At 40.0% G+C, this 21163-nt stretch overlaps 1 protein-coding gene across 2 annotated transcripts in view; it reads right to left on the reverse strand.

The window, feature by feature from the left end:
- Positions 1-1826: 1826 nt before the first annotated feature.
- AMPD3 (adenosine monophosphate deaminase 3) overlaps positions 1827-21163 on the reverse strand; it is a 33613-nt gene continuing 14276 nt past the window's right edge. For both annotated transcript variants that reach the window (XM_056494191.1, XM_056494190.1), the window contains exons 7-15: positions 15553-15747; positions 15173-15304; positions 14073-14236; positions 12771-12897; positions 11793-11956; positions 9697-9817; positions 7616-7789; positions 6463-6573; positions 1827-5564 (exon numbers count right to left, since the gene is read on the reverse strand). In XM_056494191.1, coding sequence (XP_056350166.1) covers positions 5388-5564; positions 6463-6573; positions 7616-7789; positions 9697-9817; positions 11793-11956; positions 12771-12897; positions 14073-14236; positions 15173-15304; positions 15553-15747 — 1365 coding nt within the window. In that variant the 3' untranslated portion in view covers positions 1827-5387. The remainder of the gene's footprint in view (positions 5565-6462; positions 6574-7615; positions 7790-9696; positions 9818-11792; positions 11957-12770; positions 12898-14072; positions 14237-15172; positions 15305-15552; positions 15748-21163) is intronic.

Below are 21163 nucleotides of genomic sequence, written 5' to 3' on the forward strand. Positions count from 1 at the left end.
AATCCATACTCTTTCCAGTTCTGGAAACCAGGGCAACCACTGAGATCTCTGTTACAGGTTTGAACTGAGCTGTTCAATCCCACCCCTGTAAGAGCTGTATGTGCCAATTGCATTATTTTTGGAAGGAACATATTGGCTGTGGTTCTTTGTGCTTTCCATCCAGCTAGATCCTGGAAGAACAGCCCCCTCAGGAAGCCCTAAGGATGTTTGGTATAAGTAGGATCTGTATGCTAACCTGGCTGGCCTTAATCCTTACACTGCATATACATAAAGCTTTAATTTTGTATTCACACACACTCTGTAATGGAAGTAATATGACAGTAATTAAGTATTTTAGTTGGGCTTATGTTGTTAAATCATCCTTGAAGGTAACTGGCCAGAGGTTTTATCCTCACCTGTTTTAAGTGGGTGAACAGAATTCTGCTTTATGAGTGTGTCTTAAACATCAGTCATTTCAAAACTGAATTTTTGTTAACTGTCATTTCTTCAGATGCTTGATTCCAAGGCCTAAATTTATCATACAGCAATATTCTTTAAGGACTGAAAAGTTTTCCTGCTGGGATGTGTCACTGGAATGACTGTGTGCTGGATGTGGCTGTGTGCTTTTCCAGCAACCAGTGTGTGATCACCAGACAGCATTTTGCTCTGAGCCAGCCAATGTTACATCCGTGAGGGATGGGACAGCACATTCTGCTTGTGTCCTGAGCTGCCAAGATGTTCATTAGCAGATCTTTACTTACCTCACTAACCCATCAAAATTCAAATAATAAACACTGGACCTGGTGTTCGTAGGCCTAATATTAAAAGGAATTACCAGTTTTGTGAACTGGATAGAACTTTGACAGCATGTGTTCGCTGGAATGAAGAATACAATCCAATAGGTGATTAAATGAGCACTCTTCTTTGGTTCAAAGTGCTAATTAAAAATGCTAGGTGTTTTCACAAAGTAAACCTGCACCTCTGGAATTTGTAAGTGTAAGCAGGTAGGAGTTTGATACAACAATCTGTGCTTCCATGCTGATGTGGTTCTGACCCATTTTAATAGATCTTCAAAAACTACTTTTTATGTGAGACAGTCTCTGTCAGTCATGGTAAATGATTAATGAAGTAGTGGTATTGGTGTCTCACTATTATACAGACTGTCTCAATATTATACAGACTGTTTGTTTAACAGTGGTCTTGAGTGCTTTGAGAGGCTTGGGGGAGAAATGCACATTTCTCAGTTACAGATGAACCTGTACTCCTGTGCTTCACCGGTGCTGCTCGTGTACAGAAATAAAAGTTTGTGTACTGAAAGAGATGATGTTTTATCTTCATCTAAAAATCCTGAGTCCCTTTCTTACTGAAGTGTTTTGTGTTATGCTTTTCCTCAAAAGTCATGGTGACTGTAGCAGGATATGTGTGTTGATACTGTTTATTTAAATCTGTCGCTCCTTGGCTTCTTAGTTGGGTTTTGTCAGATAAAACTGTTGTGCGTGCTCACGAAATCACAGTACACCTTGAACTGCTCTGCCCTGAGGGTCAGGGCTGCTTTCCTGCTCCCAGGCTGGGTGTCTTGACTCTCAACTCAATATCCACATGAGGCTCCAGGGTCAGCAGGGGCTGCTCCATGCCCTGCTCTGATACCCAGCTTGGATGAGCAGGGAAGCAGGGTGGGCACCAGGAGACAGTGGGGGCAGCAATGCAGTTTCACTTTCAGAACTTTACACTAGGGCTGAATGTTGGTTTGCATTAACATTGAATTTTTTTAAGCAAGAAAACCTTTAGCCCCTTCTCCTAAATAGTGCTCACTGTCTTCTCTATCTCCACTGGGGTTTTTTTCTGGGTTTTTTTGCTTTATTTAAGTTTAGTCAGTTTAATTGCACATGGTTTTAGTTTTGCTTAAATATGGAGACTGGGAGGAGCTATAAATATTTTGAGAGACATACACACAAAATCCATAACCATATTCTTTTACAATTCATTCATTAGTGTAATGTTTAATGCTTCCACAAGAGGCAAAAGACAAACATCATGTAACCCAGGCACAGAAAGAAAAAGCAGTTTTTACAGACACCTTTTCAGACTTGTATTTTAACTAGGCAAAGAGAACAGAAATGTTTAGTTGCACATAAAGAACAAGGATATGAGACCATAAGGTGGCTCTGAGCTGTGAAAAAAAAATGTATTCTCCAGCAACAGAGCAAATGACTTAAGTTTGCTAAAGTAACAGAACAGAAAAGAATTGTTCAGGTAGATAGGTTGTAAACATCAAATAACCATTTCAGGTTGAAAGTATAAAATGCTTTTGAACCAACAGATTTAAGGAATAACATTTGAGCCTCTCTCCTAATGAAGTAAAGAGAAAGTAGGATGTCCTCTCCTGCAGCACTGCTAACCCTATTGCCACCTGCAGTGATGTTCTTCCACCCCTGAGTCAAACCAGCTGTGTCCTAACCAGGTTTGACCTCAGTGCAGCTGGGGGGATCAGCCACTGCTCTGTCCTGCCCTGGTGTCTGTGTGTACAGCAGTGACCTGTGCTGGATCTATCTTTTCATTCCAGCCACAGCCTGAGCCCACAAGGTTACTCTGAAGAGCCTCACATTAGCACAGAAGTGCAACTTTAAAAAAAGAACACAAGGCAAAGCATCAGAACTGAACGTGGGAATCAGTAACATTTGCCCAATTAAAGGATGACCAGGAGAAATGCAGTGGAAGCTTGAAAGGATGTTTGTTTATATTTCCCCAAATATAATACTATAAACCAAATTTCCCCTTAAAAGAGCACACAAGAAAGCACAGAAAGCAGAACTTGTGGTCAAGACCACTTATGTGTTACTGTGGTTATTGTCAGAATCCCAACTACTGTCCATTCACTGAATATGCAAATCAAATTTTCTTTTTTTTTTTTTTCAGTAACAGCTACAGACCTATTAGAACCTGAGGTAAGAAAAGCAGAAAAGGTATTAAATACATACACAAATTTGGTGTAATTTTAAGGAAACTAAAAAAAGACATGTAAGTGACAACAAAAGCAGCACTAACAGCAATCTTCAGGTGAAACAACCCAAGTAAAGCGATGTTTATCAGATGGAGATACTTGAAATTCTTTGTACCAAGCATGTTGCTTATTTAGCCTGGATGCAGATGTTTATCCGAAATAATGTTATGTTGGTAACAATTTACTAGGAAGCTATAAAAACAAGATAAAAACATTTGCATTTGATGCAGCTGAACAGCTTAAACCACTTTCTCAGACTTCATCCTGAACAAATGGCACCAAACCTGAGACTGCATTCTATGAGCTGCTGAAGTTCCTAACAGTGAGGCCAACAGGGCTGGTGACTGAAAACTTGGGACAATTTCACTTTCGTGCAGCTGGGCAGCATAATGTGGTTTCACATGATTTTTAGGGGTACAAGGAATACAAAACCTGGCACATTGCAGACATTAGGCTGGGGCACTGAAGAGCTGAAGTCAAATTCCCACCACCTGTCTGCAAGCCCTGGCACTGGCTAATTGTGATAGTGAATGGATGGCCAGAACTCTCCCTCTTGTGCCTTGGCCTCCCTCAGAGCAGCCTTAAGTCCAGGCTGCTTCCTGACATCTTTGTTTTTCTCTCTCTCAGGGGGTTCTTGAAAGGCAGCAGAGCTATAGGAGGTGATAAGGAATTCCTCCTTCCCCTACTTTAGTGCCATTTCCTTGCAATCTTCATTCAGGACAGCAAAACACTAAAAAGGTGTCCTTGTAGATATCTCTTGGAACTACCACAGCCTGAGGAGAGAGTCTTCAATGCCCCTATATATTTATGCCATCAATGGGTCCTTTGGTACTGCTGGTGTCACCACTGCCGCTTTTGGCTGCATTTCCAAGGGCAAGTGAGACCCAAAGAGCTCTTGAAAGAAAAGGCTGTAGGTGCCCAAGCTCCAGGAGAAGGGCCTGGCCTAGGAAATACAAGTGGCCCAAGACATCTGACTGAGCACAACATGCAGGGTTCAAGGTCAGGTGAACCTTGGGCAGTATCAGTTACTGGCTTTGTATGCATTAATGCTGAATACCTGTTTGAAGAAGCTCAGTGTCCCCATGCAGGATATTAGGGAGCCAGGGGTCTAACCCTGGGCTCAGATCCTGCCTCAGGGACTGCAGGCCTTTGAACTGAGTGGCTCTGCTGGACTCATAGGCATCCACACCCTCTGCTGCCCTGGCCTCGAGTCTTTCTTGGTGTGAAATTGTGTGCAGCTTCTACAATACATAGGTGCCATCATGTTATTACCTTTAATCCTTTCTGAAGGAGTAGCACTGCATCATAAAAATGGTGAAATAGAAAAAAGATTGAAAGTCATAAATACTCCAGTAGCTGTATTTTACTAACCACTTCCTCATAAATAAATAGTTTAACATAACATAACATGATTTGGAATGACAGATTTCAAGTGGGCTGGCTTCTGTATAAATAGACAGTTTGACTTCCCATTCAGCTGTAGTCGACTAAAATACAGACTAAAACAAATGTGTAAAAATACATCAGAAGTAGGAACAGAACCAGGTCTGGCATTTCTACCACTGATTCATAAGAACACTTCCCTTTTTCAAGTAAAAAAATTCTCTTTACATGCAACCAGAATTATCTGCATAAATTTCTAAGTAATTTGAATGGGCATAGCCACATATTCCCATTACAAAGCAATAAAAAAAGTGTTCTCAACTTTCAAGGCAAAATTTTCATGATATAATTAGATTCATTACAATGCATAATAGTGATTTTGATACCATGTTTTTCACTTGCTAGATTAAAAACCATTCATCTGCTGTTCTTCACTGACATCCTACATAACAACAGGAATTAATTAGTCACTGAACAAGATTACCCAATGTTATTTTTTCCAATATAACTGCTGAAACATTGAGTTAAAAACTCTCTCAGAATGAAAGGGTAGCCTCAAAATTATGCACCCATAGAAACTGCTAATGAATAAAGGGTTAAATTTTAAAAGTGTTAAAAGCCATGACTGGTACTGAGATTTGCAGGACCAACCCAGGTGGGTGTGTGCTGTCAGCATCTGTGGGATCCTCAGGTGCACAGCACAGCTGCACTACAGATATTCTCTCTGGTTTCCCAGGCTACACTGCAGGGCACAGTTAAGACAGTATGAAACAAATAGTACATGATTCTGAGTTTGCATTTAATATTTACAGCAATCTTAAAAAGCCTAATGTTCATAAAAACTGAAATCTTTGCAACAAGAATAATGCAGTAACAAGTGGCGACAAACGCTGTTACCTTCCACAGATACTCTGTCTCTGTACTGTTCAGTTATGTCTCTGTAGCATCAAAGACAGATGATTTGAGGTTATTAGCATCTTATCCTGCTGAAGAGGAACTTGTTCTGGTTCCTCTGAGTTTGTAACTACTTGGACAGAGTAGAAATATCTTCTGTTCTCATGGCATCAGCCAGGAAGCTGAGTTCATTGCACAGAGTCTCGTACCTGAAGGCCATCCGGATCTGGGCAACATTTGTCTTTCGAATGTCATTTCCCTCAGGCCCTTCCTTGCAATAATTCACCCCTAAGAATTTCTGCTTTTCCTGTGAACAGGATTAAAAGTCAAAAGGAAGAAGTCAGTTCAACTGCTTTGACTTATTGCAGAAAGAAGTGTTAGTTGAAGGAGTCCAGTACAAGTGAAAAGAGCAGTTTCAACCAGCAGATTGAACTCTTCCTGAGAGTCTTAACCAGTTTAGGTGATTTTAAGGCTGAAGTTTATCCACATAATCACTCAAAAGTGCACTCAGTCTGGCTTGCTAAAACCCTCTGTGTTAGTGTTCAGCCTTCACTGCCACATCTTGCATGCAAGAGGGCAAAGAGAGGTTCTTTTTAGGTCTCTTTCGTTGGTTAAATGTCACACAAGAGGAAAATTGGAAGAAACAACAGAATATACTCATGAAGCCCCTTCAAATACCAGTTCCTTCAAAGAAATGTTCAAAAGTGACATAGAAGAGAGAATGCTCTAAAGTAAGTCCTAGAGAAAGCCTTGGCTATACAGAATTTTAAAGCCAAAAGGGAATTTAATCTAAACTAACTGCCTATCTAAACCAGAATATTTTCTGTAGTACTCCCTTTTAAGCAAAAACATGTCTTGCTTATGACAGGCAGTTGTTTTTACTTAATGCTAAGACATGATGTAGAAAATCACTGGCAAAAGGATATCACCCAAATAATTAAAAGTTTGTAACTGGAAGGAGAAGTGAATATAAACAGGCATCTGGTCTCTTTACATATTTTGAGAATTTCAAAACAAAGCTAATGGGGAAAAGTAATGTTAATACTTTACTTGTAATGTAAGACTGCATAGCAGATAGTTTGTGACTACTTCTGGAATGTGCACAAATACATCACTGAACAGCTGCTATTCAGTGTTCCGACTATTGACTTCTGGGTTCCCACTTGCCCTAATATTCACAGCAGAGGTTTTCCAGCCATACTTACCTTATCTGACAATCCACTCTGTAGAACGCTGTTTCTTGCTATTTCACACAAGTCACACGTGCTTAGTTTCCACACCTGAGCTGCAATAGCATATTCTTCCATGAGAGCTTCCTGCAGCACCAAAATACATTTGATATTAAATTATTTGTAAATAAGATATAAATGGGGATACGTGCTCATTACTAATTAAGGATTTTATACATGCTCTTTAGACAGCTGTGAAAAATTAGAAGTTTGAAACTTTAAAATCACAACTACTATGAAAAGAATTGTTCATTTCAAATTTCCCAAGGACTACTGGTTAATAATTAATAGGCACTGGGTATCCAGCCTAAGAAATTGCAGCCTGCAGTCCAGATCCTTGGAGGCAATTCCAAAGGAGCCCCCAGAGTACACAAACACCCTGGAGCACCCAGTTGTAAACCTGAGTGATTTTGCACATGGACAGGTACAGGGCAATTTCTGGCTGCGGCCCTCCCACGCAGGCGGGCGGGTGTGGCCCCAGGGGCTGTCCCAGCCCAGGACCTTGCACATTCCATGTGACTGCAACCCTGCCCCAGGCAGCAGCAGCTCCGGGGCAGGGCCAGCAGGGCTGGGCTCGTCCTGGGACACGGAGCTGAGCCACAGATGTGTGCCCACGCCTCTGGGCACAGCCTGGCTCCAATCGGTGCCAGCCACAAACAGGGGCATCACAGCCAGTGACCAGGCACTCCTGTCCTGCCAGGCCACCCAAGGACAGGAATCTGTTTCAGCTCACTGAGCAAGCAGCTCATATGTCATCTTGTGATTCCACATCGTGTTTTTGTAATGTACTTCCCCAGACTTATTAGAGTAAGGAAACTGGACTTTCCTGGCACTCTAGAGGATTGTTTATGAAGGCTCAAACCTCCCTTCAGCCTCATCCTTCATTTTATACTTCAACAGCCAACACTGGAGAGGCAAGAGTACAAAAGAAACATAATTAGGAAATCAGACATTTCCTTCTGGAGCCTAACAGTGAGTAGTAGACAGAGAATGAGGAGGGAGAATGAATGAAGTGACTGAAAGACATGACACTATGTCCTAAGCAATGAAATAAAACAGATTTCAGGTCATTCTGGACCCATGTGGTGCTGTTGCCAAATTCAAAGCTGGTGCTTTTTGCAACTCCTACCTTTGTGTAATGAAACTGCATGGGATCATCTGTGGAGAGGGAGACGTGCAGCCCCTTATGGAGAAATTCCCGTAGCGGATTTTTGGAGTACTCCAGGAATAGGCTGTTGTTACTAAGTGGGGACATAGCAATGGGTATTTGTGCAAGGTAATACAGATACTGGAGGACAGGACTCTGAAAAACAAAACACAGCATTTAATATTACTATGGGATAATGTAAAAGGGAAGGATTTCCCTTGGATAAAATGGAAACAGCACTACAGGGGGAAGACTAAGATCAAAAAGATTTGGTTGACATTGAACCATGACTTCTTCAGGAAGCACTTAAGGCTAAATTTTAAATCTTACTGATCTTTATAAAAATAATTTATGTTCTTAAATATAGATGTCATTTTTTTAAAAATATAGTGGCTAATATTACTGTAGATGAATAAGTGTATGTGTATATATATATATGAGCATTATGAGCACTGCATACCTTCCCCCAAAACCTCAAAGTCACAGGAAAGAGATGGGCAAGAACTGCTAAGCAATTTTTTATTTCCAAATTTACAGTCCAATAGATAAATATTAAGAGCAAAAGAAGTTTTAATTTAGGAGAAGTCATGTGTTACTATTGTACATAATACAAATAATCTGTGATCACATCATCTTTATTACTGTTTTGCCTTAGCCAACCTATGAACTTAACCAGTGCCTTTATTACTGTTGCTATTATTAGTACCTGCTATGCTGTCTTATCACATCAGGCCATGCAGGAGGGAGGGAAGGGGGGAGTGCACTGGTCACACACTGCTTTAGTGCTGTATGTCTGGGTCTAATTTTAGGAATTACTATTTGTGAGCATAGTATCAGACATGATTTTAGGTACATTTTTTTTCTTTATTCTTGATTATGTTGAAAAATACAGAGAATTTTCCAGCATTAAGCAGAAAAAACTCACTTATAAGGGAACTCCTGAAAAATTACAGTAAACTCAGTACAAGTCTGCCACCCACTGACCAATTATTTTAATTACGAAACAGTGCCCTGAGGATGGGCTGAGTGATGGTTTTCATTAACTAATGTGCCAGGAATTATTACATTTGTTCTGTCATAAAACATTTGTTCTGACTAAAATATTGTTGTCTCAAGCAGCTGTGTTGAATTTCTTGATTAAAATAATCAAATCCTTTAAGAACTTCTGAACAAACTCTGAAGTACAGAAATGCCAATCAGACAAAATTACTTTTGTCCCCATAGAGAAAAAATGAGAGCTTTCCTTAAGTTCTTCTGGGACTAAACCAGGGAGCAGTAGGAAGTCTAAAGTTTTAAGCTTTGTTCATGTAATTTTAACTCTGCTTGGAGTAACCAAAACTGGGTGCTGCTAAGTCTTGGATGTTATCTGAACATTTGATCTTCCTTCCCTGTGAAGACAAAGCTGTCTTTTTGTAGCTTAAGAATAGGAAGTTCAATTGAGCTTATTTATTTCACTGAACCATGAAACAGTTTTGTTTGTAAAGGACCTTACAAAGGACCTTACTGAGATCATAGGGTTCCAACCCCCAGCAATGGGCAGGGACACCTCCCAGTATCCCAGGTAGCTCAAAGCCCCATCCAACCTGGCCTGGAACACTTCCAGGGATGGGGCATCCACAGCTTCTCTGGGTAACCTGTGCCAGGGCCTCACCACCCTCACAGAGAAGAATTTCTTCCCAATATCTAATCTAAACCCACCCTCTTTAACAAAGTCCCTCTCCAGCTCTCCTGTAACCCCCATTTAGCTACTGGAAGGTGCTAAAAGGTCTCCCTGGAGCCTTCACTTTTCCAGGCTGCACAACCCCAATGCTCTCAGCCTTTCCTCACAGGAGAGGTGCTGCAGGCCTCTGAGCATCTTCTCTGAGCCTCCTCTGGACTTCCTCCAACTGGTCCATGTGCTCTGGTGTGGGGGGGTCTGGGTGGAGTTTCTGAACAAACGGAAGAGTTTTTGTGCCTTTCTATGAAGGTGAATTAATGAGAAATGTCAATTTGGTGCCTTCTGTTTGAACCAGTGATGGATGTCTGAGCAGACAGTGATTAGTTTAGGAGCAACCAAGCAATACCTTCTTCAGGAGCAGTCCATGAGAGATGTTGTCTGCTGTCAGAAAGGCAGAAACAAGGTGTGTGATAGACCCAGCTTCTCCACAGTGAGGTCGAAACAGGAAAGTGCACATGCCTCTTTCCCTGAAGAGATTAAAAGCAAGTTACACTTAAAAGAAAGCACCATTCTTTATCTATTTGGTATATAACTGACAGTAATATGTGAAATTAAAAAGAAGAATATTAAATTACACATTGTCATACAGTAGTGGCTGTAGTGGGCTGCTCAAAAGGACAGCTCCCTCTACCCAAGCCCCTTCCACCACCAGACATATTTGTGTCTTCTTTCCTTCCCCACTTACAACTCTTTTAGCTATTGCCTACCCACTGGGTGAACAGCTACTGAATGAATTTCAGTGGAGTGAACTGACAGATGGAAAATTCAGTAAACCCATGCAACCTGTGGCTGCAAAATTCCTGGTTCAAAATGAGGGAAGAAGGGGAAGCACATTGCCAAGAGTTAGGTAACAGTACCTAGTGTTATCAGAGCCTACCATCTCACCAGGTTAAGTGTAGCATAAAACCACACCCTCAGAAGCAGAGATGATCTAGGAATGTTAGTAATGTTAGTTATTACACCAGACTTCCACTGTAACTTCTAGAATTACATTATTACCTACAATTAAAAGTGATGTTGGGTTCAAGGTTATAATGGACCCTGTTATTCAGTGCAGACAAATGTCCCACAGGTATTTGGAGTACTGTTTAAAACACTATTTCAACAAGGAGTGCTAGAATATAAGGCAATTCTGGGGTGGAAGTTAGTACCATTTTTCCTGATGTGAGGATGTAATCCATCCTCACTAATATTACCAAAAATATAAAATAGTCTTGTCAGGGCTGTGTTGACTCAAGCACTGAGATTAACAGGGTTAGCAGTTAGTGACTCATTGGTGAATTCTGTCAGTATCTCAGCTGTAAAGAGTATTTAATGATTATCTGGGGGCATTTTAATACAGTAGTCAAAATGATCTTGAGGTAAAAAAGAAATGCATTCATTCTGGCAGAATCTGTCTTTGAACAGAAAAGGCATGTAGACTACAGAGAATGTAAAGGAAGTCAGGAGGAAGGGATGACTTAGCTATCTGCTGTAGTGTGTCCTTTCCATTCCAGAATTGAAACTAACAACTATGCCTGATTGTTGCACATACAAGGTAATTTAAGATGGGTGTTTGCACTATGAGTTTTGATCAAATAGGATGATAAAGAAATGCTTGAAGTAGCAGTGGGGGAGAAGAAATAATATTTTGAATGCTAACTTAGATAAAACTGTAAAATGACAAATCTGTGCACCTTGTATAAAAAAATCCCAAAATGTTTTCTAAATAACTAAAATAACCTAAATAACTAAATTAAATAAACCAAATCCTTTCAGGGTAAGTGATGACACTCTCCTATCAGTGAATGACTTCTCTGTGCCTCAGCTGGAGTCAGTTGTGCAGGTCACTCAATGAGTCAGCTGCAAATTTAGCAACATAACCTCACGTTGAATTTCAGGCTTTCCTGAGCCTGGTTCCAAAATCTGCTCTGACAGTCTGATGTCACATAACTCCCTGCATTGGAGTCTCCTTGCCCAGACTTTGGTCTCAAAAGTAGTAAAACTGAGTGAGTCAAGAAGCCTGCTAAAGGAAGTTAGCTGGATGTGCAGTTTGTAATTGTGTCTACTCTGTCTCTGAATGCAGCAGCCCCTAAGCTAGTGTGTCACCATATAACTTTTGTGTCTCTTCAATTACCAGGAGATAGCCAGGCACATTGTATTTGGGAATCTGCTGCAAAGCCAAGCAAAGGTCAATAAGTGGGTTTTGTGGGGTTCCTTCTTTTGTTTAGGTTTGTATATGCAGCTTTTTGGAGTTAAAAAACCCCAAAAGATATTAATCTGATGCCTTTACAATTTCTGAATTTTTTGTTTGAATTAATTCTATCATTAGTATTTTCAAAATACCTCAACTACTCAACTTTCTAAATAATTCAAAATAACCCCTGCTTCATAAGATCTGTAATCTACACATTGACATACTGATTTTCTGGCAGCTTATAAAATGGGAAAGTATCTACTTACCTCCTAAGGTTGTTTAGCAACATGATGTTCACATACATATAATACAAATAATAGCTATATGGGGGATTCTTCTCACTGGTCCAGAGGTCAGGGTTAAGGCTCTTGTCAGAGAACATATGGCCACTGTGTTTGGATTCATCATCAACACTGTCAAAGCCAGTCACCTGGTGGGAGAAGAAATTCACAGAAATAAGGGGCTTCAAGAAGGAAACTTCAGCACCACTTACTCTTGCTTCTGGACTTGTTTGAACAAGCATCCAGTCCCTCCCCCTCCATTTCCATCCCTATCCTAGCAGTCCTGTTGCTCTGCATCCTACCATACCATGCACACAGCAGGAATGTTTTGTCAAAGTTTTACCCTTTTATCTTTTCTTCTGAGGCAAACAGGAAGCCCAGGTGCATAAAAGCCTTCAGGCTCCTGTGGGGGTTCACAGAGCTGCAAGACTCCCTAAGATCCAGACTAGAATCCTTTGAACTTATCTGCTGCCTTTGATAAGCAGCTGAAAGCAAGAGCTCCCAGCAAACCTCAGAGCTGTGATTTGAGGCACACTCAGAAATATCTGTGCTAACTTTGTGCCAGCACCTACATTCCCACTTCTCTCCTGAGTTCCATCACACAATGCTTCCTTTCAGCTGCCTCCTCCTTGGAGGCCAGTTCAGAAGCACCTCAAAGGACCCATCCTGGATGATGATGCACAAGAGCATGCAAACATTTTTGGTCATTAATGAAAGGACAAATAAATAGCTGCTGAGCTGTTTCTGAGGAAATAAACAGGTTGGGTGAGAAAAGGACCTCATGCAGACTTGTACTAAATCATGTGTCAGGGCTTTGAAACAATAATAATACAAGCAATCTGTAGAGGAGAAAGCTTTTTCAGTGCCTGGGAATAGCTGTAGACCAAAAAAAAAAAAAAAAAAAAAAAAAAAGAGCAGTAGAGGATCAATTTCATGTGAGAAAGAAAACCCAAACATACTTACATATTTGAGGAATAGGTGCAATTCTTTGTGGTCTTTGGGATTGATTGTTGCTTCAAACAAAGGTACAAAGATATTCTCCAACATCTTCCCAAAACTAGGCAGAATATTTTTAGACCTAAATATGTCACTGAAGGGGGAAAAATGGACACATTCTTTAATAAGCTTGTATTGTCCTTCACTTTCGTATTTTCTGTTATTTGTGTACACTCTAGAACTTCAGTTCCACCAGGATTCAGAAATTCAAAGGTTATGTCAGGGCAGATTGTCTCTGTGTTCTGTTTCCTGCACTGCCTGGCACTCTGCTTCATCCAGGGCCTGCTGAAGCTCTCAAGTGCTCCAGAAATACAGACAGCATGCGGGGTAGTGCTGCCTCAGAGCAGTGACCCTGTCCCTTACAGGGTCCACGTACTAACAGGGGAGATAACGAGCTACCTCTCATGAAAGATTCAGTTTCCTGAAGTTGTTAACTACTCCAAACAAAAGTAGAATGCTGTGCTTTACTGAGCCCTTCAGAAAAAAAGGGATTGTACTTCCATGTGCCACTAAGTGCATGACTTATTCCAAGTGCTGACTGTGCCATGCATGTAAGAAATTGCTACGTAAGGAATTAAAGGAGAGAAACCTTCTCCCCAGTGAAAAGCACACGCTGGGAGATGTGTGACTGTGACAGCTCTTCCTCTACTCACACTCCAACTGGGACAGTTCAAAACATGAAGCTCAGCTATTAAGTCTGACACAATTATCAGAGGAGACTGTATTACAACACACAGTATTGGAAACAAAGAAATAAAGTCCCAAAGGATGTTTAAAAACTAAGAAGAATTGATAAGGACTTAAGTTTGGCAATCATCAGTCTGGGTTGTTTTCAAGTTCACTGTCATTTAGTCACTTATCTTGATTATAACAGTTTCACAGGCATTTTCTATTCCTTCATGGAATTCAAGAGATGATTTATGGAATTCAAGAGATGATTTATTCTCCTTACTAAATTGCATTTTAACTTGCCTTTGAATGCAGCTTGATTTAACTCAGTTGTAATTTTTGGTTTCAATGTCTTCAGATTTACAAATTATTCACAGTAGTTTTGAATTGCTTAATGAAGAATAGATTCAATCCCCATCTCCTGTCTTCCACCCCCAGACTGTCAGGAAAACTGCACCAATGGTCAAAAATAAATCTCCCAAGCTATTGCTTATAAACAGAACTACAGGACAGCTAATAAGCCATCTAAATGTTATCAGAAATTAAGTCATTGGTAGGATTTCAAACTAATAAGATTACCAAGAGCTCCTGATTACTTACTAGATTCTGGGAACCTGAATTATCCAGCGCATATTGGGGGAATAAACTTTATGCTTAATGAACCATTTTGCCAAGTTCAGCCATTCATCTGGAGACCGTCCATAAATGGATAAGCGAGGTTCTGTGTACTGGTACTTACTTTCTTCTAGTTCACGGGCTACTTCCTAGTAAGTAATAAATATATTTGCTTTAATATGGACACTAAGATCATTTACAGCTAGAAATATATTTATCATTGCATTTTCCTCAGAGCAGACATAACTGTATTGGCAGCCTTTAAACATACACGGAATCTCTTGTCTTTCGATCCATTGTTTTGTTTTAGGCATATTCCAATATCTAATATTGAATAGATATTCAGTATCTAAATATTCTACTAACTAGCTACCTCAAATATCATGTGGCCATAATTTAATTGTACATATAACTGGTAATAACTCTTAACACCTTTTAGAGGACAATGTTCTTTTGCAGTCATTATAACACCTTTGTCAGACCTATGTTTAAGATTGATAAATCAGAATTAGACTATTTAAACTACAGCAAATGTCTACATAAAATATGCAGAACAATGGAGAATCTGACCTAGAATCTGTGGTAGTAAGCAACTTCACGGCAAGTAATTTTAGACAATGCTTCTGTATATTCAAGAAGAGCTAACATCTATTACATCAGAAAAACTACTAATTTTTTTGTTCTAAGAAATTAATTTGAAGCCCGTTGCATGCATGTGCAGGTACAGATTTATGCAGAGGCACTTTCCTAGCTACTCCCTCCCTAGCAACTACCAGTAGCAAACTAAATCCTAACAAAATATTAAACCATTGAATTGACCCTTGGCTGCTCTCTATTAGTTTAAAACTACCCACAACTCAGCTTTGAACTCATATACAGCTTATGTGGATGTTTCTAATTCATAAAACTATTCAGAAAGCAGCAGGAGCTAGCTTAGCAGAAGTTTTCCTCTGAGGAATTGCTGGAGCAAGCCCAATACTTGGAATCACTTAACCATAATGTTAGGTCTGTATACAATTATAATATCACAAATCTATTACAAACCTTCATTTCTCTACAGCTGGAAAAGCTTGAAACTTATTTACCTTGACCATACGAGCAAAATATTCACCACCAATATAGTTCTCAGTCTTCAAATACAAGTCCCTCAGCTCACTGGCACCAACTGGATTGTACTTGGAATTGAATTTGTCAAATCGATGGAATGTTTGACGTCCCTGGCGGAGGCAAAAAAACCCAAATAACCATAGTTTTAAGAACACACAATAGTTCACAAATTAAATTGCCTAGCATTAAAAGGCACAGAAAAGAAAAATCCTGTGATAACTTCTTTCAAACATGCACTGTAATGCATGAAGTCAAATTCTGATTTAGTAAGTTATCATGCAAACTTTGTAGAAACTAGAATTTCACACTTGGAAAACTGAGCTTTTTGCCATTTGTTTGGTCATTTCACTAGACTTACTGCATGGACATCTAAAGAGTCTACAGTGAGGTCATAGGGGTCCATGTGCAGGCTTTCGAAGACTTGCTTTAAAGTCATCTTCTTGCCTTTTTTCTCTGCAACAATCCTGTCGGGCTCTGTTTGATAGGTGTGCTTAATGAACCTCAGTAAGTGCTTCTGGTTCATGCAGGCAGCAGCATGGATATGAGTGTCAACCTGAAATCAAAAGGTTATTTATGCTTATCATTCATCTACATAAACTTCATTAGCATAGTATCTATGTCACTCACAACAGGGACTAAAGCCTTCTGAAACGTTCCTTAAGTAACAAAATGGATTAGTGCCTAAGCAAGCCAAAATGTTTCAGAACCCTGAGATTTTGATTTTGGTAGCATTATTCCATAAGCAGAACTGTAAGTAAAGTAGTCCTCAATTAGTAGTTTCCTATTTAAATAGGAAAATTTTCAACAAGATACATTCTAAGTGCCAATCACTGACCCTGGTTCAGATTAAATTTGATACTTCCTTAAAGGACACTGATCCCTTAGTATCCTTTTACTTCATTAGTGAATCAACAACACCTCTCTAGTTATAGACTGTGGTTATAACTAACTTCACAGACTAAAGGGACTTGGAATTCTCAGCCATTTCCAAAAGCAGAATTCACTTTTGTATTTCATCCATATGAAACATCTTAGGCCACCAGAAATGAAGAATATATGTGTGAGATTTTTGTCACCCATTTTTTCCAAGTTTAATTATAATACAGCAACTCATAACGCTGACAGACTTCAGATCCCTTTCCTTAGATCTCTCCACACACTAAAGGAAGTGCAAATTCACAGAAGGGCTGAGAGTACTCCTTCAGGGTTTGTTGATAAAAAGAAGTATTGACAAGAAACAACTGATTTCCACAGGTCTGCTTTGCTTTTGCTCAGAAGCTTGCAGTGCTACCTGAGCAGCCTCTATTGGAACACAATCCAAAGGAACAACTCACAGGATCTGGGGGTTGGTTGTCATTTATGTTTTCCCTGTGTAAGTCCTTAGTAACACTAAAATAACTTCTCAAATAAACCAAATATATGAGGAGCCACTGAACCTAAATGTCTGAAAGGACTCTCATCCAGGACTCCTCTGTCCAGGAAACTACAAACAGGGACATGAACAAAGGGAGCCCAAAGCATTCACCTTTGTGCAGTGACACTTCAGTTTCACATTCCACCAACAGAACTAATCGACATCCTTATCTGGTTTAAGGATCAGCAGGAAACACATCACAGAGCACATGAATAAGCCACCCTCCTACAGTTTAAACCTGGGTTTATGCCATGACATCCAGGCCACAGGAATGCCACTGCTTCATTTGGCCCCTGGAGTCATTCTATTTGCATGTTCTATCTACACAAGTTGTTGCAGATTCTCCCTGTGAATGTCAGTACCATAAATAAAGACCAGGATATAAAACTGAATCCTAAACACTTAATTGTTAATCACTGCCTAATTCAAATATACCAGACACATTACAACTAAATGAAAAAGCAAGAAATATATTGCTGTCTCAAAGTACAGAACTTGAAGTACATTATTAATGCACAGGAAACAATGCTGTGTATAAACAGAAAACACACCTTCACACATGTATTCTCACCCTCCTCAGAGTACTTGTATAGATATTTGAGCCCAAGTGCATTTTATACATGTGCTTACTCAGGTTAATAAACATTCTCTGGTTTAGGCACAAATGTTGTTTACTGTAAACTCTTCCTGGAACAGTGAAATACAACCAGGCTTGGTCAACTTGTATGGGAGAGTGGAACAACAGGTACCAGATGCCCTACAGGCTCTAAATGCTAATGAAAAGCAAGTCATAAGCAGAGAATATAGGTGTAGGGACCCTGAATAAGTGCAGTTTATTGAATTTCAGAATGCAGTGGTTTCAGTAGTGGCTCAGCTACTGGAATTAACGAGTCTTGAAAAAAGTCAGAACAAAACAAGACACAGCACTTCCTCTTTATGCAAATAAACATGAATTCACTGCTGTTGGGAGGGCAAGGATGGAAAGCAAGGAGGCTTTTTGTTTCTTTTGTTTGCTTGTGAGCAAAGATCACATTGCTTTTAAAATCCTGCTTCCTGTTGAGAAATACTTCTCTAAAGGGTGCCTTTGCTGTTTAGTGAGCTCCTGTGACATCTTCTCCAGTCCCCACAAACACATCACACACAGCCCTAGAGCTGAGCTAACCACAGTAGGTTTATTTTGAGAACAAAGATCTGCCTTTATATATATATATATATATATATATTTTTTTTTTTTTTTTTTTTAACCTCCTTCTCCTCCTTCAACCTAAACATACATATCTGCCAAAAGTTGAGATCTTTCTGGAATCTCCTTAATGCTTTTTCCAGAAAATATTCACTACTTTAGTCACCTTTTTTCACTACCCAGTATAATTTGACCTTCAAGCAAGCAGCAACTTCAGTAATAAAATGTCATAAAAGACTCAAGTCTAAAGTCATAAGAGTATCACACAGCTTTCCTTCTTTATTGTATTTTAGCATAAATGCAACTTTTTGGAAGGTTTTCAGGACTTGAGCTTTGAGCTACTCTTACACATAGTGTGTATGCTCTTGTACATTTTATCATGCAGGCTGCAATCCTAACTAAATGAAGAACACAGAGCCCTTAGAGCTTAGGTGGGCTGATTTGATTAGGGAGACTGTTGTTATTATTGTTGTTAATATTATGTGAAATGTTATCATTCTAAAATATTGTTACTAACTTTTTTTGCTGTTTATTATGAAAGGCTTCTATTAAAACAAGTTGAACAGACTGAATCAATGTAAGAGTGACATTTTCTTACCTTTTTTACCTTTACATTCTTCCTCCCCCCAAAAAAAGAAAAAACCACTCCCAGTTTAAGATGTTACTATTTTGTTCTTCATACAATACCTGAAATACCTGATGCTTTTCTGAACCATGAGTAACACACCCCTACCACAAGGTTTATTTGTTTATATTTGCAAACATTCTCCTTTCTTTTCAAATGTAGTATAGTGCCATTCCAGCCCAGTTTCTCCTTAGTGGAAAAAAGCCCGGTTGCATTCCCTCAGCCAGATTTCCTGTTGCCCTGCTTATTGTCCCCTCCCCCAGCAGAAAACCTTTCACTCAAGGTCACATAACTCTTCAAGGGAAAGAAAAACAGAATGACTGACAGAAGCCTGTCTTGGAACACAGTATAATACCTTCAGTGAACTCACCCTTTTTAACACATGGAAACAGTTGTTTACATAAAGGTTGAATTCTTGTAATTCCATCATTCAAGCAATGTTGGACATCAGCTTTCTTGCACTTAAAAGATGGTAGAATTCCCTTCACTCAGCAATTCTCCATGTAACAAAGCCAGGCTTGCTTTCTCTGCAGATTCCTAGTTCAGACTATTCCATTCCCTTCCTCACTGCCCTGACCACCCTGTGCTTCTCTCTGCAGGCTTTGGGGTGAAATCTCATCCTTCTCAGGCAAGGTGGTTACATCTGTGTACACCTTACAGCCTGGAGGAGTTCCCACTGTCCTCCCCACCTAACCAGCACCAGCTTCCCTCAAACACTCCTCCTCCTCCTCCCTTATCTTCCTGCATTCCTTCTCTTTCATTCCAGTGTTGCTCAGATCTCCACAAAACCTCCATCTCAGATCTGTTTTATGGATGCTTATCTGTGCATATCACAGTGTTGCATTGAATTGGGCATATGAGCTAGATTCAGAGTGATAAGTGATAAATGCAGCAAAAATGCCAAGGCCAGCCCTTTAAATAACACTGAACTTTTCCAGGGCATGGATTAGTAGTACCCACAGCTGTAAACTGCCACATTTTCTAAACACATACACTTTCACTTGTAAATACCTCTCACCCAATAGCTATGGGCTGCATGAACTTGACACTGAATCCTCTGCAGGCTTTATTTCACTGCTGAATTGAAGGGACATCATTCCTCACCCCACTGCTAGATTCCCTGCTCGTCAATACATTCCTACTGCATCAGCTTTTCTGACAGGATGCAAAGCTTTATACAGTGTGATTGATTTTCTCCTTGCAGTTCCTTAACAGGCATGAGAGGCAGAGGCACAAAATACTCTGTCCTCGGGTAGTGCAGGAATGCTCCTAGCAGCAGAAATAGTCCCTAGAGCTGTGCAGAGCTCCCTGGGAGCTTGTCTAATTCATATTTATGCCATGCAGAGCAACCCAGAAACCAGGAGAGATAAGAGAATCCTTGCATATACAGCTTCTTGTTTGGCTGCAGAATCCAACCTGCTTGTATTTGCACAAATGCAGAATTACTCTGCTGTGAAAGAAAGGAGACAGGAAAAGCTTTCTTTATGGTCTCTACAGAAATTTTGCCTTATAATGATTGATGCCTTTAGACCTGATCGTATTCTGTGCTCACTTGCAAGACTGAGGACAGAGACAAGAATTTGCCTCAGCATCCCTGCAAGGCAGGAGGGGAGAAGCAGCACTCAGAGCTTTGAAAGCACAGCAGTCAGCTTTTCTGCCAGTTAACAGTGGCAAGGCACCATTCCATGCTGAAGGACATTCCCTTTGGATCTGATGCTAAGCTGTGAGTCTTCCCCATTCACTGTCATTTTGGTTTATATGATGAAAATATTCCATCACTTAAGTCAGTTAAATAGCTACTGGGGGAAACAAAAGAAATATTTTAAAAAGCTAACTTAGAATGAATCAAATTTCAGAGAAGTTATAGGTTCACCATTCACTCACAAGGCTTGCAATCAAATTTTTAAAAAGCAGACATCTGCTAATTTCATTCAGTATTTTGTGAGATCTATAGAATTTAGTAGCATTTAGCCCCACTCTAACTTTCCTTCTTACAAGTACAAACAGTGGTATTTCGTCTGTGGTGTTAAAAACCAGCTAGAATTTACTTCCTTTTTGTCTAACCAATAATGAAAAAAATGAAAATTCAGTTCCAAAGCCCTCATCCAACAGATGTCACAGCACCAGCCAGCTATTGGAGCATAGGCTAGCTAGTGGAGCATTCAGCAGGGCTGTGAATGCAGAAACTGCATTCTCTCATGCACAGTTCCCCACACAAGTTTGGGCACCTGCACTAGTGAGCCTGCAGGCAGGAGAATGTGATGTGTAAAAGTCACTGCTAGGACATAGCCTCAGGTCTGGCTTGCTGACACACTGAAATAGTGGCTGCAGAAAGCAAGGATATCCAAAGAAGCTTAGGCTGAGATTTTTTCATCTTTAGAAACTGTATCAAAGCTATTTGCAGTGAAGGACACCTGCCAATTCAGGATATCGATTACAAAGGTAACAAATAATGTTAGGTAAAAAAATATCTTGGCTTCACCTCAATAAAAAAAAATTAACTGAATTATCTGAGGCTGTTGGGCACTGAGGTCTACAGGAAGCCCTTCTCAAACAAGCCTCACATAGAGGACAAGACACCCTGGTACACAAAGGTTAAAACTCAGCTCTGAGTTTGTGCACCACAGAGCTAAACTTTTGAACCCAAATTTCATTCTTCATGCAGGCAGCGTTATGTGGGAAATGTGCATTGCCTGCACTTTGTTGTGCATCAGCTGGAGGATGTGAGGAATCCTGCTGATGGCAGA

Source organism: Oenanthe melanoleuca, chromosome 5, assembly GCF_029582105.1.
Source record: "Oenanthe melanoleuca isolate GR-GAL-2019-014 chromosome 5, OMel1.0, whole genome shotgun sequence".
Classification (NCBI taxonomy): Eukaryota; Metazoa; Chordata; class Aves; order Passeriformes; family Muscicapidae; genus Oenanthe; species Oenanthe melanoleuca.